At 38.6% G+C, this 23,439-nt stretch overlaps 2 protein-coding genes across 2 annotated transcripts in view; one reads left to right on the top strand and one right to left on the bottom strand.

Annotated features, from left to right (window-relative positions):
- Nucleotides 1-7,700: 7,700 nt before the first annotated feature.
- On the top strand, nucleotides 7,701-9,319 carry COA6 (cytochrome c oxidase assembly factor 6). Its single transcript, XM_084512548.1, has 2 exons — nucleotides 7,701-8,030; nucleotides 8,888-9,319. The coding sequence occupies exons 1-2, from the start codon at nucleotides 7,887-7,889 to the stop codon at nucleotides 8,981-8,983; spliced, it is 240 nt and encodes a 79-aa protein (XP_084368674.1). The 5' UTR covers nucleotides 7,701-7,886; the 3' UTR covers nucleotides 8,984-9,319.
- Nucleotides 9,320-10,001: 682 nt separating this feature from the next.
- TARBP1 (tRNA guanosine 2 -O-methyltransferase TARBP1) overlaps nucleotides 10,002-23,439 on the bottom strand; it is a 34,363-nt gene continuing 20,925 nt past the window's right edge. The window contains exons 18-30 of the mRNA XM_084512547.1: nucleotides 23,023-23,222; nucleotides 22,785-22,856; nucleotides 21,718-21,838; nucleotides 20,106-20,216; nucleotides 19,074-19,223; nucleotides 17,748-17,834; nucleotides 16,716-16,912; nucleotides 15,849-15,930; nucleotides 14,402-14,573; nucleotides 13,945-14,136; nucleotides 12,794-12,918; nucleotides 11,495-11,631; nucleotides 10,002-10,382 (exon numbers count right to left, since the gene is read on the bottom strand). Coding sequence (XP_084368673.1) covers nucleotides 10,220-10,382; nucleotides 11,495-11,631; nucleotides 12,794-12,918; nucleotides 13,945-14,136; nucleotides 14,402-14,573; nucleotides 15,849-15,930; nucleotides 16,716-16,912; nucleotides 17,748-17,834; nucleotides 19,074-19,223; nucleotides 20,106-20,216; nucleotides 21,718-21,838; nucleotides 22,785-22,856; nucleotides 23,023-23,222 — 1,809 coding nt within the window. The 3' untranslated portion in view covers nucleotides 10,002-10,219. The remainder of the gene's footprint in view (nucleotides 10,383-11,494; nucleotides 11,632-12,793; nucleotides 12,919-13,944; nucleotides 14,137-14,401; nucleotides 14,574-15,848; nucleotides 15,931-16,715; nucleotides 16,913-17,747; nucleotides 17,835-19,073; nucleotides 19,224-20,105; nucleotides 20,217-21,717; nucleotides 21,839-22,784; nucleotides 22,857-23,022; nucleotides 23,223-23,439) is intronic.

The raw sequence follows: 23,439 nt of genomic DNA on the forward strand, positions 1-23,439 counted from the left end.
CAGGCTGAACACAGGCGAGGTCTGGGATTTCAAACCGTATTTTATTACAGCGTCTCTCCTGAATATGAGCTGAGGAAACTAGATTAACCCATTTTAAGCGCTTCTAAACTACACACAGACTAATCAGATGAACTGATCTACACTTCTTCAGGCAACACCTTGCCCAGAACACCTGGTTAAAGGCAAGAAGGTGCTTGATGAAGCTTAGTAGAGTGAAGCCCAGGTGTGATGAGGAGACTGTCAAGAAAGCAGCACACCCGTATGGGTACATGTGGGCATCTGTGAGAGCCAGGGTTTCCCAGACCTGAAGCTGAAGAGCAAAAGAAACTGGAGTCGTTGGCTCCCCCCAGAAGGAGAGGCAGAGAGCCAGCCCTTCTGAGAAAGCATTAGATGCAGCTGGGTCACCCTTCAGGCAAGGGCAAGACTGAACTCTCCTGACACTGGCCTGGTAAAAGATACACAGGACAAATTCGGTACCTTAGAGGTCAGGGCCAAGCTGGCAGGCTCCCTGACGAGCCCCAGGGGCACTGTGTGCGATCTCTGCAGCACGGTGTGATTCGGTCCTGCTGCTGGTGTGTACGGACCCCATACAGCTCTGCAGGGCAGCACCAGCACAACAACCGCAGCCTGGAATCACCACAGCCCCAGCATGGCCCAGGGCAGCCAGCTCAGACCTCTTCCTGAGGCAGGCCTGCAGGAGGGGGCTAAGGTGCAGACCTGGATAGGCAGCCTTCTGCTCCACCTCATCCCTCACAAAGCGACTTGGCTCCTCCCTGCTTATATATCCAGTGGGCTTGTATAAGCAGCAAATTGACAAAAATATCCAGAGAGTAAAGAGCATCACCAGGCCACTGTGGCTGCCCCCTTTCACAGCTGCACAATGCAGTGGTGAGGAACCCAAGGAAGGACCAACAGTTTCTCCCCCTCCCTTGCAAGTCTTTTTCCTTGCTCCCCTGTCTGTAGATGACTCCTGCTGCTGCCTTCATTTTTTGTTACAGCCATCCATATTCTCATCACCACATGAGTCAGAGTCGGGCTTATATTAGAAAGTTTCTTCTGTTCTTCTGTCAAGGATGGTTGTATTCATATCAGCAGCCTTCAGAAAATAGCTATAAAAGGCAGAAATCCAGCCACAACACTCAGATGAACAGAAGACACTGTAACCAGCATCTAGCTTTGCCGTTTTAGGGGTCGGCCTCACTCATCTCAGGTTCTCCACAGTGCTGCTCTGTGTGCAAAGCAGGCACACTACTGAGTTGGTCAGGGCTGGCACAGGCCACAGGCTGGGGCTAGGGGGTTCTTCAGGGGATGGGGAAAGAACAGGAGCCCAAAGTAATGATGCTGGTGTGGAACAAGAGCATGGGAAAGATGGGATGAGGACAGAAATGACCTCATGCTGTAAACTCAGGAACCACATGGAGGTTGGCTCCACACCCCTGATCTGTACAGCAGACAGCAAGGAGTCCTGCAAGGCCTCCAGAACCGAGCTACTCCTCAGCGAAGGCCCAGGCTGAGAAGCTTCTCTCACAATCCAGCCCTCACACAAGCTGTCTTTGCAGAAATAGTCAGCAGTAACGGATTTTGATGGACGAGTTTAATTAGCTCATCGTTATTAAAAGAGAAGCAAGTAGATTTTCTTTTCAGTTGGCATGTTCTAAGGGCACTTCTGTGACAGCCTGCTCCTTACTTAAAAGTCTTGAACATCAAAAAGGGAAATAAAAAAAAGGAGCTGAAAGATCTTTTGAAAGCAAAGAGGAAGTCAAATGAACAGCTGCCCACCTGCAGCCTAAATATCTTCTTTTTAGAGGAAATAACATTCCTAAGGGCAGGACCAGCAGCTCAAACTAAAGTTTCTGAAGATAAAATGCCTCATACTTCTCTCTTCTACCTGAAACTCTGTTGGAGGGAAATATACTATCACTCATTCTATACGCACAAAATTATTCTAAGGAGGGTGGCGAGCTGCATTCCTCCACACACGACAGACACACTACGATGCAACCAGTGTACTTTTCAGAAACGAAGAATGAAACAGAAGGAGAGTTACAAGTCTGAAACCAGCCTAAAGGGTGGAGGCTGTGGAGCTCACATCAGCACTGCATTTAAGAACCTGCTAAGTGCAATCTCTCCGCAATGGGACAGCATCTTTCACCCAACTGATACATAAAGAAGAATAAAGTAGATGTGCTTTAAAGGAATTATTTGCCATAAATTGAGAAACCCTCTTATGAGTGAAAAGTTAACTTGTGCACTTTAGACTTTTTACTATTCCCATTATCTTGCAGCTATTAATGCTGAATTACACCAGCTGTTTTGCTGCTTGCCCACATGACAGTGAAAGGTCCTCTCTCAGTTTTAGCCTTCACCGTCCTGAATCAGTAAAAAATTATCGTCATTTACCAATCATTTATAAAGATGTACTCCTGTCAGTATAGCTCCTTTGATCATCTCTCTCCTTTTGAGAAAAATCATTTGCTCTTGCCTCACTAACCAGTTACTAGACCGCATGAAAACCTTCTCCTTTGACCCACAATAGCTTAATTTGGTGAGAAGCTCTATTAAAAATGCCTCAAAAATCTAAGTACAATGCTTGCTATCCTCTCAAAAAAGCACCCAGATGAGAGTGTGGAAAGTCACCCATCCTTCAGGCTCCACTGAGCATGAAAGGACAGGAATACTGAGCGTCTGGGTCTTGGTCCCTTCTCCTTTGCCTTTCCTCAGGGTAGGGTGACCCTGCCTAGCTTCCAAAGAGTATTTACACCAACCTCCAGCTTCTGCATGTACCCACAACCAAGATGTTTAAGACTCAAAGCTGTCTTCCAGTGGGGTCCAAGCAGTGGGATGTGTGAGGACTTATAAGATGTGAGCTTCAGCTTTGTTTCTCTGCCCTGCTGGCCGCTAGCACGCATGAAGAGCCGGTGAGCCCAGCTTTGTTGTCTACCAGCAATAGCTGTTGCTGTCCCTCCGGCTTCTGAAGCTGCCAAGTCTTTAATGACTCTAGTCTAGTGAGCAAACAGAGGCAGCTGTATAATACTGTCCTTGTGATTTTTGGCTAGATTTTAAATGCCTGCCTATATGTTTTGGCTATATATTTTTAATGCTTTCCTGACATGTAAACAAAACCATTTCCCTTTCCTTGGGTGATTCTGGATGTGATCAAAGGCGTGTTACTTGCTAGCTTGGCTGCTATGAAAATTGACATTGATCTTCAGAGCAAATATTCACCATGTTTCAGAACAATGTTGCCTTTCTGCCTGTGAAAGCAATCCCATCTGGTACCGCACACCCATGCTTCACTGAAACGTTTACAGTGAACGCTAAGGTGATCGGTGCAGCTGATGGATTATTAAATATAACACATGGATGCAAGCATTCAGCTGGCTTTTTGATAAAAAATTTTTGAGTATATTTCAGTCTCAGAGAGAACCAGGGACCACTTCTTAGCTTTCAGTATCTATCATGCCATGGTAATTTGAAGGCATCCAAATGAAATTTGTGAGATTTCTTCCATTTACATGGCTTTGAAAATCAGTCTGTCTGCAGAATAGGCATATTCCCAGTTTACCATCTGAGCTTTCTTGCAAGAAACTGAACATCAACATTGCTGCAAAGCAAGATTTTGTCATCCTTCGTGGGCTTGGAGAATTGATAATCAGGAGCCAACAGAAGAATAAGAATTGGTCAGTATTCCTGCCTTACCATTGCCTCTCTTCCCCAAATACTCCTTTTTCTGTTTTCTTCCTTTCTAAAAACTGAACAACAAAAAAAGGAATTAAAGGCTTTAAAAACAATTGCCTATAATTAACACACACGACTTCAACGCCTCACCAGAATCCTCACACTCTAGGATTTTTTATTTCTGTCATAACTTTTAGGTAGCCTAGCGATATTCAGACCATTCTACAGAGCACCTCGCTGATGCCCATGAAGGGCCTCAAACAAAGGCAGTCTTTTCTCTGTAGGCTTCACATTACTATGCAGAGTTGTGAAGAAGATGAAAATCACTGTTGTGTCTGTTCTCTCCCCTGTTCCTCCTCCACACCAGCCTGCTTCATCCTTCCTCATCAAACCCCCTCCAGTGCTTCCTGGGCACACGCAGCCCTCTGGTACAAGCAGAGCTAGCACAGAAAGCTGCGGTAGCTGTCCCAAAGCATTTACCTAATTTATTATGTTCATGTCACACTGGCAATCCCTATGGCAAGGATCACAACATGCAGCAAAAACAGCATGAGGAAATCAAGGTAAGAAACCCAACACACATTGCATTGAAACAGAACATGGAAATGCACATTTTGTTAGGGATTCAAAAAACTGATTTGCTAAACCTACCCCCCAAAAATCTAGTTTTCTTTCTCCTCATACATACTTCCATCTTTATTCATTCAAAAGAACAACAACAACAAAAATGCTAATTCATCCAAAGAAATTCATGTTGTTTTTAATAAATAAATAAAATTTAACATAAGGTCTTTATGAAATAATAAAAAGGAATGCTTTGAATAAGGCTACAGAAAGTATAGTATGTATAATATGCCTCTTTCAGCTATTTAGTTATAAACATTTGGTATTACCTGCAAAGTTATGTAAAGAGAGAAGTAGAGAAGTTCTCTTTATAAGCATAGACAGATCATTTAGTAACATCGGTGGCTACTAAAAAAAGAACTCTAATTATCAGCTGAGGAACTTACTAACTGTCTGTCAGTTCCTAAGCAATTCCCTTACTAGGCTCAGAAAATTCTTGCTTTAAAAATCAGTGGTCTTCTCTAGTGACTGATTCTTCAAGAGGGGTATTTAGTTTCTAAAGCACTTTTAAAAAGTTATCTTAAAGCTAAAGATGACCTTTTTTGTTAAAGAATGACCTACTGCAATGAGATTTTAAGTCCCACTGAGCCCTAATAAACCACAAATGTAATTTCAGAAAGCAATGTGGGGAAGACTTCAACCCACATGTATAAAGATGGATGAATGTTTCCCCTCCACAAGAACGAGGTGCTTCTATGCTTGCCTTTGCAGATTGCATCTTCAAAGCTGATGCTGCTGCCAAGAGTAACCTGTGAGGGTCTGCAGGCAGCAAAAGGATGAAAGTAGGATTTAAAATTTGGTCTACAAGATCTCAAGAACTGGAAGGGGACCTTGCTGTTTAACCTGTTCATGACTGCTATTTACTTTCTCCCTTCTTAAGACCTTTCAGTAACAGGCATTCAAAGCCTCTAGATTTTTTTTCCAGAGCTTCTGTGCTTCATGAAGTAGGACTGATGTACTAGTAGGCAAACATCCTTTCTCCACCCAATGCTTGCCTAGTGCTTTGAACTACGGTAAAATTCATTGTTTAAAATTAAATGCTTTTGTCTTCATTTAAGTGAGAGCTTCCCAGAGAGATGGCTGATGTCCAACCATTTAAGTAATTTCTGTTAAAACATTTTCAAAGACGAACAGAAAGAGGCAACTACTGTTTTCAGTTCATGGTATTTCTTTGCTTAATTTATTCATTTTTAATAATAAAACCAGACACAATTAATTATTATGATTTCTTTAATCATATTCCTTCCTCAGGCATTGCAAGGAACACTGGAAGAGTCAGAGTTACATCTTTAGCAGATATCTGAAAAGCAAGAAAGAGAAAATATTGATGCATGGTTCTCTCATGCTACATATTTTTGTAATTTTTATTTTAAAATATGGCTTGGTGCTCAGCAACAGAAGACAATGCCCTGAGCCACCTCAGGTACAATCCTGCTATTATTTCTAGCAAAATAAATAGTTGGGCATGGGGCTATGTAGGAACACTATTTCAAATGAAAGCCACTGAAAATTTATTATGGATAAAGATCATAATTTAGAGGAGGTTATACATGAGTCTTTCTATGCAAGAAAAACAAATTAATTGTGCTCTTGGTGTAAGCACAAAGCTGAACACAGCCATGGTACTTCAAGAAGTGCTTTCATTACTAGTCCTAGAGATACCTGTTACATGCTACTTGCTTCAGCAGTGAAAGGAGACATCGTTATCGCAGACAGTCCAGAATCTGCTGGGTAAGACCAGGTAAATATGGGGTAAATAAGTCTTCAGATGAGGACAGATTTGTAAGGGGTTCATCGGAAGGCAGATCTGTATCCCAGTTAACAACAGGCACAGAAGAATCTGAGAGCTGAACTACTGTACAAACCCTACACAATTCACCTCAACGCAGTCCTGGCAAGATGGTGGATGACAGTCACCTGTTTCTTTAATATCTCGCTAACTATTAAGTGGAAACATAATTCAGAGGCTCCAGTTGTGGCAAGCAGCTCACCTAACAAATCTGGAATTATTTCAGCCTTTCATCTTTCTAGAACATTTGCCTCTGCCTGCCTATTAAAAATATCCCATTTATTACTTACTGGGCACACTTCCCCAAAGCGAAGGGCTAAAGATAGATGCTTAGAATTGGCAAATTAACAACAACAACAACAACAACAAAAAATCAGCTCCTTGTGATAGCAGTTTAACCAGATGGAAACATTGTCATTAAAAATATATTGAGAAATCTGCCTTTTTTCTGTTCACATACTTTCTAAAGCCAGATCACTATATTTCCATAATATCCATTACACAGAATTATTTACAAATGTCTTCAGCAAGCATTTCTTGGACTGCAAACCCTTAAAGAATAAACTATTTATCACAAATATCCCAGATGTGCTATTGGGGCTTTGTGATTAATTATATATAATCACATTATTCCTTCAGTTTCAGGAATGCACTAGGTAAACAACATTATATGCAGCATAAATTTTAAAATCTGAAACACAAGTGACACTTGCTATTACCACGTTTTGGTCCTGAAACTTAATGGCCATTTTCTTTTTAATATTCATGCTTGTAAAAGCTTGCATGCCTAAGAGCCATGAGTAAGATTACTTACTTCTATATCAATTATTTTCAATAAAGCCCATAACTGAAATCCTACTGTCGTAGTGACTTCTGCTCACCTTCAAGTCCCCATTATGTTAGAGATTAAATTACTGCATTGCCCTCTCCTACCCATCACAGTCTAGCAATAAAAAGGTGGTTAAAGTAAACAGAGACGAGAGCACAGACTGTGTTAAAGACTGCCAGGTGTACTGCAGCGTTCACATGCACTTTGCGCCCCAGGAACATCCCTCAGAGGAAGCATTTTGACAAAACGTGCTCCTTCCACATGGCTCTGCAGAGCACCAGGTGCCGGCGGCTCAGTGCCCACCAGTTTGGGCTCATGTTGGAGACCCACACAGGCACCAAAACTTCACCCACCCCACAGCAGCAGCGCAGGGAGTTTCCATGGAAACAGGCGCTTCTGGAGCTGCACAGCACCTGGCGTTTACAGGCGGCTGGCGTGTATTTGGGCAAAGACCTTTAATTAATTGTGCAGCGCCACAAACCCCCCCAGTTCCCCTAGGGAAGCAGTCACAGCACCAAGCCTAATAGAGTTCAAGCAGCATTTAGGCAGCGCTCTGACACATGGTTTGTGCTTTGGGTGGTCCTGTGGGGACCCGGGATGGATGGATGGGTGGGTGGATGACCCTTGTGGATGCAATTCGGCTGTTTTGTGATTCTGTGACTCCCACACGCAGCACGGCAGGGCTGGCTGCCAGCCCCCGGAGGAGGCGGGATGGCCGCCGCCCGCCCCGCCTCCGCCCCGCCCGCAGCCTGCGCCGGGCCTGCGCCTGCTCCTGACCTTCGGTAGGGCTGCTGAGGGCCGGGCCCTGCTGGGCCGAGCCGAGCCGAGCCGAGCCGGGCCGGGCCAAACCCAGCAGAACCGGGCCGAGGAGGGCAGGGCTAAGCCGTGCCGAGCCGTGCCGGGGGTCCCGGCTGCGGTGAGGGGCGAGGCGCGGTGGCGGGCGCCCCGCGTCAGGCGTGAGGGAAGATGTCGGCGCCCAGCATGCAGGAGAGGAAGGCGTGCTGGGGGGCGAGGGACGACTTCTGGAGCTGCCTGGAGGCGCAGGGGGAGGACGCGGCGCGGTGCCAGGAGCTGCGGCTGGCCTTCGAGGCACGCTGTCCCCAGCAGTGGGTGAGCGGCGGCCGCGGGGTCCGAGCACAGAGGGGAGAGGGGAACACCGCGAGCCCGGGCTCCCCGATAAACAAGGCAGCCCGTAGGGGCGTGCAGCTTGGCAGCTGGAACTTAAAAAGGGCCGAAGGGGACCAGGGAGGTTTAGGAAGCAGCAGAAATTATCGTTGGCAAAGGAGAACGGCTAATGGGGAAGGGAGGTGAGGCCCAGGGCTCACACCTGGCATCCTGCTGCACATAAAACCCCTTCTTTGCACAGCAAGGCTTCACCGTGACCCATCTGCTTGCACATAACTCTTCCGTGGCCTGCATGCTTTTCAATTTCCCAAGCACAAGCTGCAATTCCTATCTGATTTAACAGGTGTTGCTTCTTGTCACCAGTGGTGTCTGAGGGGCTGAATGCTTCCTGTTTGAGCCCACGGACCAAAATCAGCTGAACAAATCAGTACGCGCGCAGTGGCTGTGCTGACTTACACTTTGAGGGCTGCAGCTCTGCTGTATAGGATCTCCAGTGCTAGTGGTGGTGTTTGCAGTGCTTTGCAGAGGTCCTGCACTCTGCAATACCATAGAAAAGCTGCTGGATGTACCTGTTAGCCATGATCCCTGTTTACTGCAGCAAAAAAATGCAACCCAGTAGCCTACTCTTATTAGATGTCTATGGGGATAAGGGGAGAGGTGATGACAGGCTGAATCTTCTCCTGCAGTCAAGCAACAAACTCCTAACTGTGGTAGAAAGCTAAAATACTACTTAAATTTATCAGTCAAAAGACCACGTATTTCTCAGTCTTGTTATGATGCACAAAGGCCCTTTTTCTGCTAGTTTCTTATGATGAACATGAGTTATTTCTCTTTATAAACAGGTTAAATACTTTGACAAAAGAAGAGACTTTTTAAAATACAAAAAGAAGCTTGAATCAGAAGGGTTTCATCCTCCAGAAACTGCTGGGAAGGCTTAAGTACTCTGCTTTCAAAGTATAGCTGATGAGAATAAAGCTGTGGAAGGAAGATGCGTGAGAAAGCAACAGAACCTGCTTTACTGCAAGAACTCGAGGTCAGGAACTGCTTAACCTGTCTTCCTAAAATGCAGGCCACTGTTCTTGTTACGGGGTCTCACATCTGCTGAAAAAAGGATGGTCATGGACAACCATGGACAACTTGAGTCAAAGGCCAAAGTAGCATGGTGCTGGGCTGTTGACTGTGTAATGACAGTCATTGTTTCACAAGAATAAATAAATGATTATATGATAGCACCATGTACATATTCTAAAAAGAATAAAAGTGGTTTTCAGCAAGTGAGCTCACTTTTCTTAAGAAAGCTTTTCCAACTTCACTACCATTTCAAAAGCCAGGGGAGGGTGGTTTATGTAATCTGCATTTATCATTGGCCAAGTGTTTCAAAGTATTTTAAAATATACTCACTTTACAACAGTAGCCATCAAAAAGCCTAATGTATGCTGTGTATATGATACATAAGCTATGTATTTTGAATACGCTTTTTTTCTTAAGAAAGAGTAAGGATTGTTGTCAGCTGTAACAGGTGGTTTCCAATCACTATCTGTTGTAAGCAGGGCAGTTATTTATCACACATTATGGAACTTTCATGTAATTTAGAATTAATTACCTTACTGAAGCAACTCCTTTAAAAATACCTACCAAGGTTTATAGCAGGGCCAGTAAGCTTGACCATGAAGGACACTTCAATGAGGGACAGCACAAGACATTTGTGATAGACCGGATTCCATATATATTTTGAAAGTTAAATTTACTTACACTACCTGGTACTGGAAGCATTAAGCACTACTCATACTAAGAGAATTTTTGGTTGTTGTAAGTGGAGGGCATGTGGTGAGTTTCAAATATGGCTGTCATCAAAAATAACCACAGTAAAAATCCTCTGTTTTGAATTTTGGTATGTTTTGAATGTGGTTGTTCATGGTACTGTGTTGATGATCACAAAATAAATCACACACCATGTGCAATATAAATAGCATTTATTACCAATGAAACCAGTTTATTTAAGGAGGTAAAGCATTAAGGCATTAAAAAAAAATCACTCTGAACTACAGAGAACAAAACATGCAAAATGTAAAATCCTCATTCACCCTGAGTTGTATCTCTTCTGTTCAGAATTTCATGTTGTAGCACCATAGGAAGTCACCCAGATGTACTGTAAGGCACAAAATTCTTGGTAGTTATTTCTGTTTCTGCTTGATCACCTGTTGCCTTGTGTACTCCCAAATGAGCAGAGCCCCACTGACATGAACATTGAGTGATCGAATAATACCCTGCTGAGGAATTTCCACACAAACGTCCAGGTGGTGAATCAGGTTTGCTGGGATTCCCTCGTGTTCATTTCTAATAGAGAAGAAACAGCAACTTACATATGGGGGAAGACAGATGTTCCAGAAAGCAGAAAATACAGAAGTCACAATAGCAACCAAATACCATTCAGAAAATGGAGCTTCTGCCCTTAAATGTAACTGGTGAGCACAAGATTATTATTATTAAAGCAAGTATACATTACTGATGCAAAGAAAACATGGGTGATCTAAGCTGTGATACAGGAGAAGTGGCAGAGCATTTTATCTTCAGTTCACTGGGCCAGCAACAGCTAGCACCAGGACTCCCCCATTTTCGTTTTGGACAATCCACAGCAAAATAAATAGCTGTAAATAAGATTAGGGCATGAAGCTGCTGGCACAGCAGGGGGGCTCAACTACCTGCTTCACTTGTGATGAGGTCTTGGTACAAGGGAATTTCAGACTGACCAAAATCTTCAACTGGAAATATTTCACTTCCTTAGAATGAGCACATCAAAAGATACCAAAGGTTTTCAGTAATTAAAGCTATTATTTCAATTAGTAGAGAACAAAATTGGTTATGAAAACTACAGTCTAAAAACAAACTACATTTACATTTTAAAAGGGCTGAAAAACAGGTATTTTTGCCTACTTTGTCCTAAAAGGAGGGACAGCCCCTTCCTCCTGATCTCAGTTGGCAGCCCAGCAATTCCAGGATCTTTCTGACTTTAGATGCTTTATAGATTCCTTTAGCCTCTTCTTTGTCACATCTGAAGCTTCCTGGTTGTAGGAACTGATCATTGTTTTTCTCTAAAGTCCTCTCAGCCTCTGCTCAAACTACAAACGCTGTACCTGCTTCTACATGCCACATCTGCCCCATCCTGAATTTTTAAAGGGTCTCCCACAAAAAAGGACTTGCAGTATATAGATTGGTTACTAAATATGAGAAAAAAAGGATCTTTCAGGAGTAGATATCCATACTTCCCATCCATTAGTACACAAAGCCAAACTCCTTGCCAATTTCCCAATCCCTTCCTGTTCTAATTCCACCTTTACGTGTCACTCAGTTTTCACAATACCCAGGTCCAACTAGAAGAAGGGCAAGATAGATGGATGATAGATAGATGGATGGCAAGAGGTAGATTTACAAAAAGCACACATTCTTACCCCAGCAATAACAGTGACTTCTCTGGAAAGCAATATTCTGTAAGATCAAAACTTTTAGCTGTCTGTTCCACACCAATAATAGTATAGCCTTCTGTTTTTTTCTGCTGTAAATAATCAACAAGCTGAGATGGCTTCACCTGTCCATCAAAAGTAGAGAGAAACACACAAATATTAAAATACTGCTATTTGTAAACTTCTGAAGTTACTGTAAAAAATATTTACTTGGACAGCTTTTAGCCTTTTAGCAGGAAGAGACTTATCCCCAAAGACTGTCCATATATGTACTTTACTATTTTAAAGGTTCTTCAGCAATAGCACAAAGGGTAGGTAATATCACAAGAATTCCCTCCATGAATAAAATGAACAAAGTCATTTCTACACTTCTGACAACTGAATGTAAAAGAATCGCTATTGCATAAGGTAAATGGCATACTTGTTACCTAACCATGGAATCCCTTCCTGAAACAATGTAATGGTTGGTCAGTCTTGTAAGCCAGTTGCCTTATATGCCTGTATTACAACTTGTGATAGCTTAAGATAAAGGTAAATAATTTCTCTGTTTTTCTTCCAACTCTATACTGCCTATTTGTATTAGATTCCAATTTCTCCATGCAACAGAAGTTCTGTCATCAGTAGAGAAGCACAGAGATTAGGTATGAAAATGTGTGCTCATCAGCATTCTGTTTTAGGCAAAACACACTACAGCTATATTGCTCTAGAAAAGAAAATCTTAATAAACTGAAAATAAACACCACGTAAAAAATGAAAAATTCAAACTGAATTTATCAGATAACTTAACTAAAGCTGATACTGAAAAACAAATTACTGTAAAATACCACAACCATATCTTCTATCGAATGGTAAAGATACAGGTTGAAAACCTCATTTTTTTAAGCTAAACAATAGGTTCTAAAAGCTTAGCACAAGCTAGCTTCAGGCAAATTTAATGATTATACACATTAAGTTACCAAAAGCAATTATCTAAGCAAGATAAATGCAGTGTTGTTCAGCTTTCATAAACAAACATCCCATTTGAATACTCTGCTATAAAACACCCACTAAGCTATGATAGCAACTCACGTAATTTATCACAGCAAAATAAAAGCTAAAGTTTTCAAATTCTTCGTTACCAGGCTGACTCAAAGATTTTTCCAAAATATTCAATGTTAAGTGTCAGAAATGACAGCAGGAGCTTGTTAAATAAGAAGCTTAATTTTGCAAGAGGAAAAAAAAGTAAGACTGAACATTTGATAAACTCAAGGCGTGTTAGTTTTTAGCTATTAAACTGTTTCCATTCACCTCAACAAGGGGGAGCCACTGCTCTGCAGAAACACTAAGATGCTGAAACTGTTTATCTTGTACGTAATGAAGACTGCCGACAACTAGTGCAGATGCCCCAAATATTTCACTTGTACGACACAAACCTACAACAGAAGGTTTATTTAAAGTGATTTTTGTATAGAAAATAATATAAACACCATGCCAGAGTATTTTAGGCAAGTGAAAAAGGACAAAGAATCCGTAAAATGCATTATTATTTTATCCCTCTGTTTTTAATCAGTTTCATGTATTTTAGGTATTTTCCAAATCATATGTTGTTCCATATATCTTACCAGAAAAATAAATAAATAAATAAATTGTGACTTAGAAGACAGATAAAAATGGAAAAAGCTCTTTGTCTGGATAGCACACTTCTACAGTACTAACTACACATACTAATGGGCCAGCATAACAGCCTAGGCGTGGATGAATGGACATCCGCACACACGCTTAAGCTCTAAATCCAATACCAGTTAAATAAAAGACTTGAGAATGACACATCACAGCATTACAGGGCAGACAGCACCAGCTTGTGTGTGTATTTTTCATTAGCAGTTTACCTCTAGTTATTAAAACTGCTGACAACAGCAAGCACAATGCAATAATGTATTTGTAGGATTTGTTATATCACAGCTTGCACTTGCACAATAGGAACACTCAGAATCAGAAGTGGGTACTTTCCTGTTGTCCAACTGTCACGAGAAACTAGAATTGCTGTACAAATCTTGTATATCTACAAGATTTGGTTTAATTGGTATACAAAAAAATAAATCATTTCCCTTTAGTAGCATACACAGTTATGAAAAACTTAACTGTGACAAAGAATATGAATGCAGGAAGGAACCTAGCTGTAAATTAAAGTACAATGAAGTTCTATTTAACTAATGCATGCTACATGCAAGTTGGGTTTTTTTTGTTTGTTTGTTTTTAATAAATAACTACAGAATACTCTATTTTGTGGAGGGGGTAACATTTGGTTACCAAGTTCTTGCAGGATAATGACCTATTTCTCTGTGTAAAATATTTTTTTTTATATCAACATATTAAAAAAAATCTTACAAGTAATTTTTATTAGCCAAGCATACTCTGAAGTCTAAAATAAAAGTTTTAAAATGTCCATTCAACCTTACCTCCTAAATTGGTAGGTTTATCAATAAGTGAAGCCACCACAATCAGCCTGCTGTTTGATTTACCAAGTTTAGCAGCACGGTCCTGAAATACCATTTCCAGGTCTAAACTTGGAGTACTGTTTTTCCAGGGTATAATCTTTTTCTGAACATCAGTCCATTCTGTTTGGCCATCTGTTTCAACTGAATTTGAACCTATGAAAACCAAGTATTAAGTCGTATGGATATAAAAGTCATAGTGGAACTAATGCTTCAGTAAAGACGATTACCTAAATGGTAATCCTGTAGGCAGCGTTAGTCATCTATTACCATTTTATGGGACATGCTATGCTCACACGTACACAAAACTAATATAGCAGAATAACGGAGACTGTGCGCATACTAAGACAAGACTTAGTACAGAAATACACTATTGCCATGCACAAATAATTACATTTAACACAGGTTAGCTATATTTTACCCATGTCTTGCTGAGACCAGTCACTCGGTTTTAGATCAAGAAGTTCAGTTCGAGATTGATACCACTGAAATGTTGGTGGCAAAGGAATGTCAGTGAATCTGTCAAATTTACAGAGTGAGATCCATTCATCCTCAGCCACTTCTGAAAGGCGTGGAAGAGTGTAAAATATTGTCTGCAATGTAACACAGTATTATTAGCAGAGCATCACTCAAAGCATTCACAGTAGGTAATAAATTAACCTCTAGGCAATTTTATAGCACACATCTTTTATCCATCATCCCATGTTTTTAATACAAGTTTTTCTTGCCATGTGACTTAACTTGCTAACAACCCTCATGAATCATCTCTTTACATGGAGTGCTATCCCAAACTTTCATAACGCTACTCTCTCTAGTTAGATGTTTTTAAGGATATGCATTGATTACTGTTCTATACTTTTCAGCAGAGGACTTGTAAAAATGTTTTTTGCATAACACACTAAAGGGTTTTCAGACACCCTCATGAACTTCAGGTAAATAAAGCAGATTGCTTTAAAGGCAAGAGGAATATGGTCAAAAACATTAAAATCTAGTCCTAAAACCCAACTCAGCACCACCAAAACAGCTAACCACAATTAATCAAGGACAAAAACAACCACCACCATCACCCTGCTCAAACTTAACATATGAATAAAATGAGGAGTTTAAAACCCCGATGTTGTGGTTATCCTATTAAGATGTACCCTGAATACATTTAAACACTTAACAAGCATCAGCCTTGCTTTTTCTTATTGTTCAAGATTTTCACTGCCTGATTGTGGTAAGTCGTATCTAACATATCTAAGTGTTCACAGAAGTACCTTAGAGAACATCTGTTTTCAAAAATAAATACAAATAATTTATTTTCTGAAAGCACTGATTGTGCCAAAACTCATCTATCTCATTTTGTATTCACGTTTCCCATCTGTTTTCAGTTTACCTCCTATTTCCATCTCTTATTTTTATCAGCACTCATATTTTTGCCTTCTGTCCATAACAGTGTTTATTCAGCTTTCAGTTACTTAAGCTATGGCAAAACATATAGCTGAAAAAGATGTTCTAGAATCTACATATTTGTATTTTGTTCACATTAGACAACAATTTAGTTAAGTATTCCCTGGAAGAGTTCAAGGCCAGGTTGGATGGGGCCCTGTGCAACCTGATCTAGTGGATCATGCAGTGGATCCATGGCAGGGGGCTTGGAACCAGGTGGTCTTTAAGGTCTCTTACAACCCAAACCATTCTATAGCAGAGCATTAATAAGATAATTAAGTTGTAGTCTTAATGTAAAATCCATCACAAAGTGGTTTTTTTTTGAGTTTTAAATGAGTCTATCATTATTTCTCCTACAGTAGAGCATATAAAGAAAGTTAAAATATACTTGTACGACTATGCAGATACAGTGATAAACTGTATTCTTTAGGACTTGCCTCTAGACTGTAGTCCTCAAGTGGATGAAAAGTTGCAAAGAAGAAGTGATCTTGGATTCGCTGCCAGTTTCTTCTGGCATTCCTGCAATTGCAGAAAGTAATGCAAGAGGCACACAAAATACAACATACCATATTTTTTTAATTGTCAAATTGGAAAATTGCATTTACTATACGGCAAAGAAAATAACAATTAAGTGAGCACCAGTTTAAAAAATACAGCATTCAGGAAATAAGTTTACGTTTCAAAAAAGGCCCATAACATGTCTCCAAATTCCATTATTTGAAGAAAAAAGACTGGCAATAAAGGGTATCCCTAACTAATTTTAAGTAGCTCATAACAACAGGGGTAAAAACGGATAAAAACCACATATATGGCACAAAAATATTTTATTTTCAAAGCACTAAACTAAAAAGCATTTATGTAAACCTCATTTAATCATCACCCAAAATTAATCTCCTAATTACTTATTTTTGCCCACACAGAAGACTTTTGAAAAATATGACACCTAGAACATTTCACAGTTTTATTTTTGAGAATTTACTGGTATCAGAAAGTCTGAAAGAATGATTTTTTATTCTTCATAACCCATCAGACAAGATGGCTTAGCACCTATGACAGTCACTGTTTTCAATCCTCCCCTAAACTATAAGCACTGTTCAAATATGCCTCAGTTTTCTCTGTTGTGCTAGAGTAAGTTATCACATCATTTGTTGATGAACAGACTTCACCTTCCAAGACTTCCTTTCTTTTAAATTAGAATAATAAAAACCAACAGCAATCATCAAGTACTATTTTAGAAAGTAAGACTTGCTGCAAACATCTCTGAAGAATAACAGTAAGCATTAAGTCAGAAGAATGTTACTAACCCTGTGCCATGCATGTTTTCCACTTGTTGAAGGCTAGATTCAATGACTGGTGTCAGAGCTTCAAATTCTTCCACGTGCAACATTTTGCACATTCCCCAAATTTTTTTAAGGGCAACTAATGCATAAAGTCGAACACTGAAATTATGGTTGAAACACCACTGTAGAACTACTATGAGGGCTTTCTTCAGAACTGGCTTCTAAAAAAGAAAAGAAGATTTTCATTTATGTTAAGTCTTAATGTATCATTTGGAAGTAGAAAAGTAAGGCTGACCCAAGAACTGGTGCTCTCTCAGAAAAGTCTTTCAGTCCAAAAGCTTTAACAGCATCTATACATGCAGATACAGGCTTTAGAACATGGTTCTGATTTCCTTCTTTCCCTCCTTCTCACTAGGGCACAGAGATAGTTGTTTTGAAAATGTATTAGTTTGTTGTAAAAAATACTATTCTGCATACATAGAAGCCTTTGTTCAACTTGCTGATCTTCTAGTACTTAGGAAGCTTATTTTGTAAATGTATGCAAAGAGTCAAAAACAACAGAAACGCCTGGATTGCTGCAGATGTGTGGTACTTGGTTTCATGTAACTTCTGATTGTATTTAAAATTCCATTTAAAAATTAGAATTCCAAGTAAAAATGTTGTAACTTTAACAGGGGCTAGCTATTTCCAAAGAACTCTGTGAGTGTTATTATTCTATAAAAGATTACCTTCTTTCTGGTTACCTGAGCCCAGGATCCTGCAAATTAAATGCAGATCAAGAAAAAACAACCCCAGGTTAGTTAAACTAGAATAGCTGTTCTAAAAAATTTACAGGTAATCAGGCCCTATGTATCCAAAACATCTGCCATTTACCTAGTTTTCAGTAAGTCCAATATTGTACAGATGTGGCGAGAAGAGCTGGTATTTTCTGTGTCAAAAGGTACCTTAGCAGCATATAGGTATTAAAAAAGGTTTTGAAGACAGACAGCAAAGACAGTTATTTCAGAAATTCAAGTACAGTGCAACTGAACAAACAACCATTTTAGCCGAACTTACCTTCTCTGAGGTATTTTGAAGAATGATGTCAAAGTGTGATAACACTGATAAAAATGTACAGATGCTTGTCTTAAGCTTTTCCTCATCCTAAAGGGAAAAAAGAACGCCACATTTTCTAAAGTTCTTTGACAAACATTTTGTGAAAGACAGCACAACTGTGCAGAAGCTTACTTCCTGCACTGCCATTCCAGAGCCATTGGTATTATATTAGGTGGTCTCACTGAAAATAAACGTGGCAGGAAATGTATTTTTGATAACTTCAAATTGGTAGAAATTAGACTGTACTGTTACAAGATTTAAGCAAACTAGAAATTTAAGATTAATTTGACCCTCTAAGTATCAAAGGATTTTAAATACACACTGAAATAGATATTTGTCCCCAGTGCAGAGAAAAGTACAGCACACATCATCAGTGAACAAAGTTGTCACACAGGGTGATATTAAATACCAGCCTGGTTTGGGGCAAAAATATATAAATACAATTTTCAATTCTTTTTTTATTTTAAATTCTTCTCCTACTGTTTGACTTTTTGAAAAATAACTACACTACCAACTAGGCTATTTGTATTTGATAAGCAAGACAACATCACCAATTAACTATGTTGAGTGGTGAGCTTCAGCAGAGGCCCACATGTAATGTCTTCCTATACGCTGGATCTGATGCATGTACATATTATCTACTCAGCCTAAATGTACGATGCTAATGAATTCAAGGTCGTCAGAACACACTATGACTATTTCTAATCTTAAGCGTGATCACTCAATCCAAAACACAAAAATGAAATGCTAGTAAGTCAGTTCTGCTCAGTCAACCCTTTCACAATTTTTGGGTTCCATATGCAAAGTCTGCCTCCACTTTGGAGCTGCATTTTAGAATACCATTCTGACAGAAGTTCACATTAAAAGCTGCGAATTATGTATGTGTTATGTAAGCCATGTTCCTCCTCTGACAAACAAGGCTATGCAGAAGTCTTGCAGAAGCTAAGTGTGGAAGCAAAAAGTGACTTGGCAATACCTTCCCAGACTCAGAATTTAAGGTGTCTGCATTCCTGATGGCACTTACACCAGCTCTGCAGAGTCCAGAATAGAGTTTACATTATAAAGGGAAATCTCTCAACACGACTCTCAACAAGAATTGTCTTCAGCCAATTCTAAATCACAAACTTCTAAATGGCTCAGACTATAGTCCAGACTCACTTCCAATCTCAACAACCCATTTCTTCTAAATGAAACTCTGAATACACACAATATAGCATATGGGTTAAAAAAAAAAAATTACCCTTTTTGTTCAAATTACTTCGAGTGAAAGCCAAAGTTCTTACTTACATAGCAAAAGCAATCCCAGAATTTACTAAGAAACTGGGGATATTTATGAAGACTCAAGATAACAATCCATTCTATGAAGTATTTCACAGATGCCTGATTGTTACCAAATCCAGCCTGAAAAACTTTGTCAAGGGTGCCACACAAAAAATTCTGAGAAAACAAAATCAGACAATCACTTAGGATATTATTAAAGTTATTTCTATAAAGAAAAAAAATCTAAATAAACATTATGAGCTTTATAATATTTGAAATACTTTTGATACTCAAACTAAAACATTTTAGAACCATCTAATTTCTTTATTATACAATTAATGTAAGTAATACTTATGGGCAAAAGACTATAAAGGTGGCTGGGATCAGACAGCAAAGTGCTACAGAAGCAGTACTATAGCACAGGCAAGTTTAAACAACGCACACATTAGAGACACGTACCATATTGTTCTCTATTCCTCATATGGAAGAACTGAGGAAAAGAAGTTCGGTTCTTGTTTTTTTGTTTTGTTTAAAATATAGACTCTTTGCAAAACATACTTAACATTCATAATCATAACTGATGGATAAAGAACTATTAAAGAATGTTAAAACTCATAGGTACAATGTTACAGTAAGGAGACAGCACCCCTAGGGAAGAACTTAGGTCACTGCAAGGTTGCCACAACGTCTCCTTAGGAGACCAAGTATAGTACCCTACATATTCAAATTTTCAGTGAAAATTTTTCACAACTTAGATCTAGATCTAACACCCATGACTTTACAGCAATTTACTAATTTTTCCAAACATCATTATTAAGAAGCATTGGATGAAATCAACTTCACAAATCCAAGATCCAGGTTTTAGTGACCTCTAGAAATACTTAAATCCACTATTTCAGACTGAAAGAATTAAATTACACAAAATGTTTAATCAGTCACAGAGATTAGATGTCTTCTATACCATGCTACAATTAATGCATTCAGTTTGTATGACAAATTATTGTTGAAAGCAGATTTAAAAAAAAAAATCTTTAAAAAATTTCTAGTGAAGAGTAATACCTGCTCTAGCTTAGGAAGAAGAACTAAGAGCGTCTGCCATATCCGGTTTTTAATTCTGTGCTGTAAAGAGTTTGCGTAATAGCGTGTTTTAGATCTGGACACCTGATCATCCTGAAAGCAAGATAGAAATTGCATTATCCATCTTTCCTTTAAAATTGAAGACATGGAAGTGTATTTAACTGTACTGAGAACAGCATCTACTGCACAACTAGTAATCAGCACTACAAAGCTAGGACAAATACTTTAATATTATTTAAAAATAAATTTTGAAGCTTATAAGTGAGATATGCTGAAAGTTTATATATTTATATATATATATACACACACACATACAAATACATACACAATTATACTAAGTATTTTTACTTAAGAGCATAACAACATTAGATATTAAGAATCTTCACAGAGCAGAAAGTTGAATTTATGTTAAGGCAGCACCTACTGTATATGAACAGTTAAAATAATACTGGGTAAAATGGAGCATGAAGACAAGCTGTCATTTATTTATATTAAAACAAGAACTAAATATCCCGAGTGAAGAAATGAGTATATAAATTCAAGCATTTCTACTTTAATGTCTACATATAAAAATGGATTTAATCATGCTCTAGATTAGTTCAGCTTGTAACTGCAAAAGTAGCTTTGGGACAGAAACTAGTATTCTGCAATAAAAAAGATGTTTATGTGAAAGAAAATAGATCAAATAAATGAAGCTTTGAAAATAACAAATTCATGTTCTCACATACTCATATAGCTTTAGATTCTTTCCCTATGTACTTTGTTTTGGCCTTCTTAGTGAACATATGACACTGAAAACTATTTCCTTAGCTTTTTAAAAAGAAAATAATTTACTGATATGGAACTTGTATCAATATTAAAATGCAAATACACTTTTTTTTTTTTAAAAAACATGTTTAATCCTCCTATTTGAGGAAGGAAGGAAATCCTTTTTAAAGCTCACATTACTTTTTTCCACTTGATTTATCGTGTAACAAAAATATTACAAATTTTTCTTTACCAGTTAATTGAGGGAGGGAATGAATAATGGACCCATTTCTTATTCATCAGACAAAACCAGAATTCTATACTACCAGAATGCACAGGTTATGTTCTAACAGCAGCTGTAGTAAATTACCATTAGTTTTACACTAGTGCCAGTGTACAAGCAGTCATGGTATAAATGAAAATCAGACCCCGATCTTCTCCATTAATTTCATTTATAAAGACCTAATTAGACAATTGCTCTCACAATTCAAAATGTAGTTTGTAATTGTTAAGGTGAAACACAGAGCTTCGAAATGCAGCCTAGAGGAAAATTCTTACTGGATCAATAGTTACATATTTGGATACTACTCGGTGAAGTCAGAACATCCCCTAAAATACTGAAATAAACTTGGAAGAGACTTTTTTTTTTTTTTTTTTAACCATTACAGTTTGGCTAAATTAGCTCATGTCTTATAATAATGAGCAAAAAAAGCGTCTTACAGGGCAAATCTAGACAGGCCATACAAATAACTACAAAAACAACCTTCCAACCTTAAGTTCTTAAGTACTTTGCATTTTAATACTTATATTAACATTACATTTATATACCAAGAAAAATGAAGCTTACTTTATCAAGTAGTTTGCTGACAATGTCTTCCATAAACATCTTATGCAAGATATTTGATCCATCCAACAAGCACAGAAATTTAATAGCACAAACCCTCACATAGTGATCATCTCGGTTTGTACTGTAAAATATTAATAGAAAAAGTCAAACTATTTGTTCAGATATAAAGATAAATCCTAAATTTAAAAGGCAGTAGCAAGCTTTACCTTGAACATACATACAATGCTCTCAACTGCGGAAAAGACTGGGCCATAAAAAAAGTCAAAGGACATGTTTAAGATGAACATATTTATTTAGTTAATGCCAAAAAAACATTAGAAAGCTCAAATTTTGAGAAGAATGGTAAATGCTGTAAATATGCTGGGAAATCTTGAAAGTGGAAGGCAAAACAAACACAGTAAACATCCCATTTGCCACAGAAAACTGAGAAATTGCCATCAAGTTGCCTGTAGTGAGATGACAGAATACACAAATAACCCAAACCAGACCATCATTGATGATGAAGAAAACTGGTGAGTTCCAGTTGAGGCCATGTCAACAACACTTCCCCAAAATACCACATTTTAACTGTTTCTCTTTTTCCACTGAGTAAAGGAGGGAGTCAAGCTGGAAAAATATATTCTAGTAGCCAACATCCCCCAATTTGGAAAATTGGAGGCAGAGCTTATTACCAGTATGTTAAAATAAAAAGGCCTAGAGCCCATCTTGTAAAGTCAAGCTCCAAATGCGGGTGCATTAATTAAAGCCTAAATTTATTAACTATTAAGTCTGCAATGATGAGATACAAATCAGCACTCCATATGATAACTGCACCCTAAAAAGTCTTATTTTTATGAGGTGAAATAACGAGGAAGCAATTATTTCCGTCCCATTCAAGTTATCAAATTTGAATATACTTTCTTGAAAATACCTATCTACATTTTGAATGTGATGTGACATTACTGCCTTTCACTGATATTTAAGATTATGAATATAATCCTAAGAAGCTGGCTCAAAAAACATCTTTCCTATTACAGCATCAATAGTGACTAAGACACTATTCAGACTAAATACTTTAAGATACATACCTTTCTGTAACAACGTTTGCGGCACATTTTTCTCCAAGGCTTTCTACAAAGGCATGCACATCCTGTATGAGTCTTCTCAGACAAGAAAAGACAAAGCAACAAAGTTAGCAGAAAAGCACATAAAAAAAACTCTTCTCAAATATCTCAGAGATTAAAAGAAAACAAAGAACACAAAGTTGTAACAATCATACACATGGACCTGAAGGTTTTTTTGTTTGTTTTTTTGTTTGTTTTTTACCTCTGATCCCTCCTAAATACAGTTCCAAAGACACAAGCCTCAGTGATAAGTTCACAGTAATTCCCAGCATTTAAGAAAGCATCTGTCAAAGCACTTCTGTCATTGATGGTGGGAAATATCCAAGATTGACAACAATGACTAATGACTATGTTGAAGACTCCAGTCTTTGTAGTAGACAGATCTATGAGCTTGAAAATTATCTGAAAAGACAAAATAAAGGATTAAAAAGTCTAGTTTCTACATTTGCTAGAATTATTAAAAACTACTGCAATGTTATCCTATTAAAGCAGGTGTGATTCCCTCCTGCATCTGAGACTTGCTCAGGTTAATGCTGTCTTGAATTTATCCACAATTCTGATTATATTGGCAGGTGAATGTCTAACAAGTGGCCCACGATGTTTATGCTGAACAGAAAAC

The sequence above is a fragment of the Aythya ferina genome, assembly GCF_964211825.1.
Source record: "Aythya ferina genome assembly, chromosome: 3".
Classification (NCBI taxonomy): Eukaryota; Metazoa; Chordata; class Aves; order Anseriformes; family Anatidae; genus Aythya; species Aythya ferina.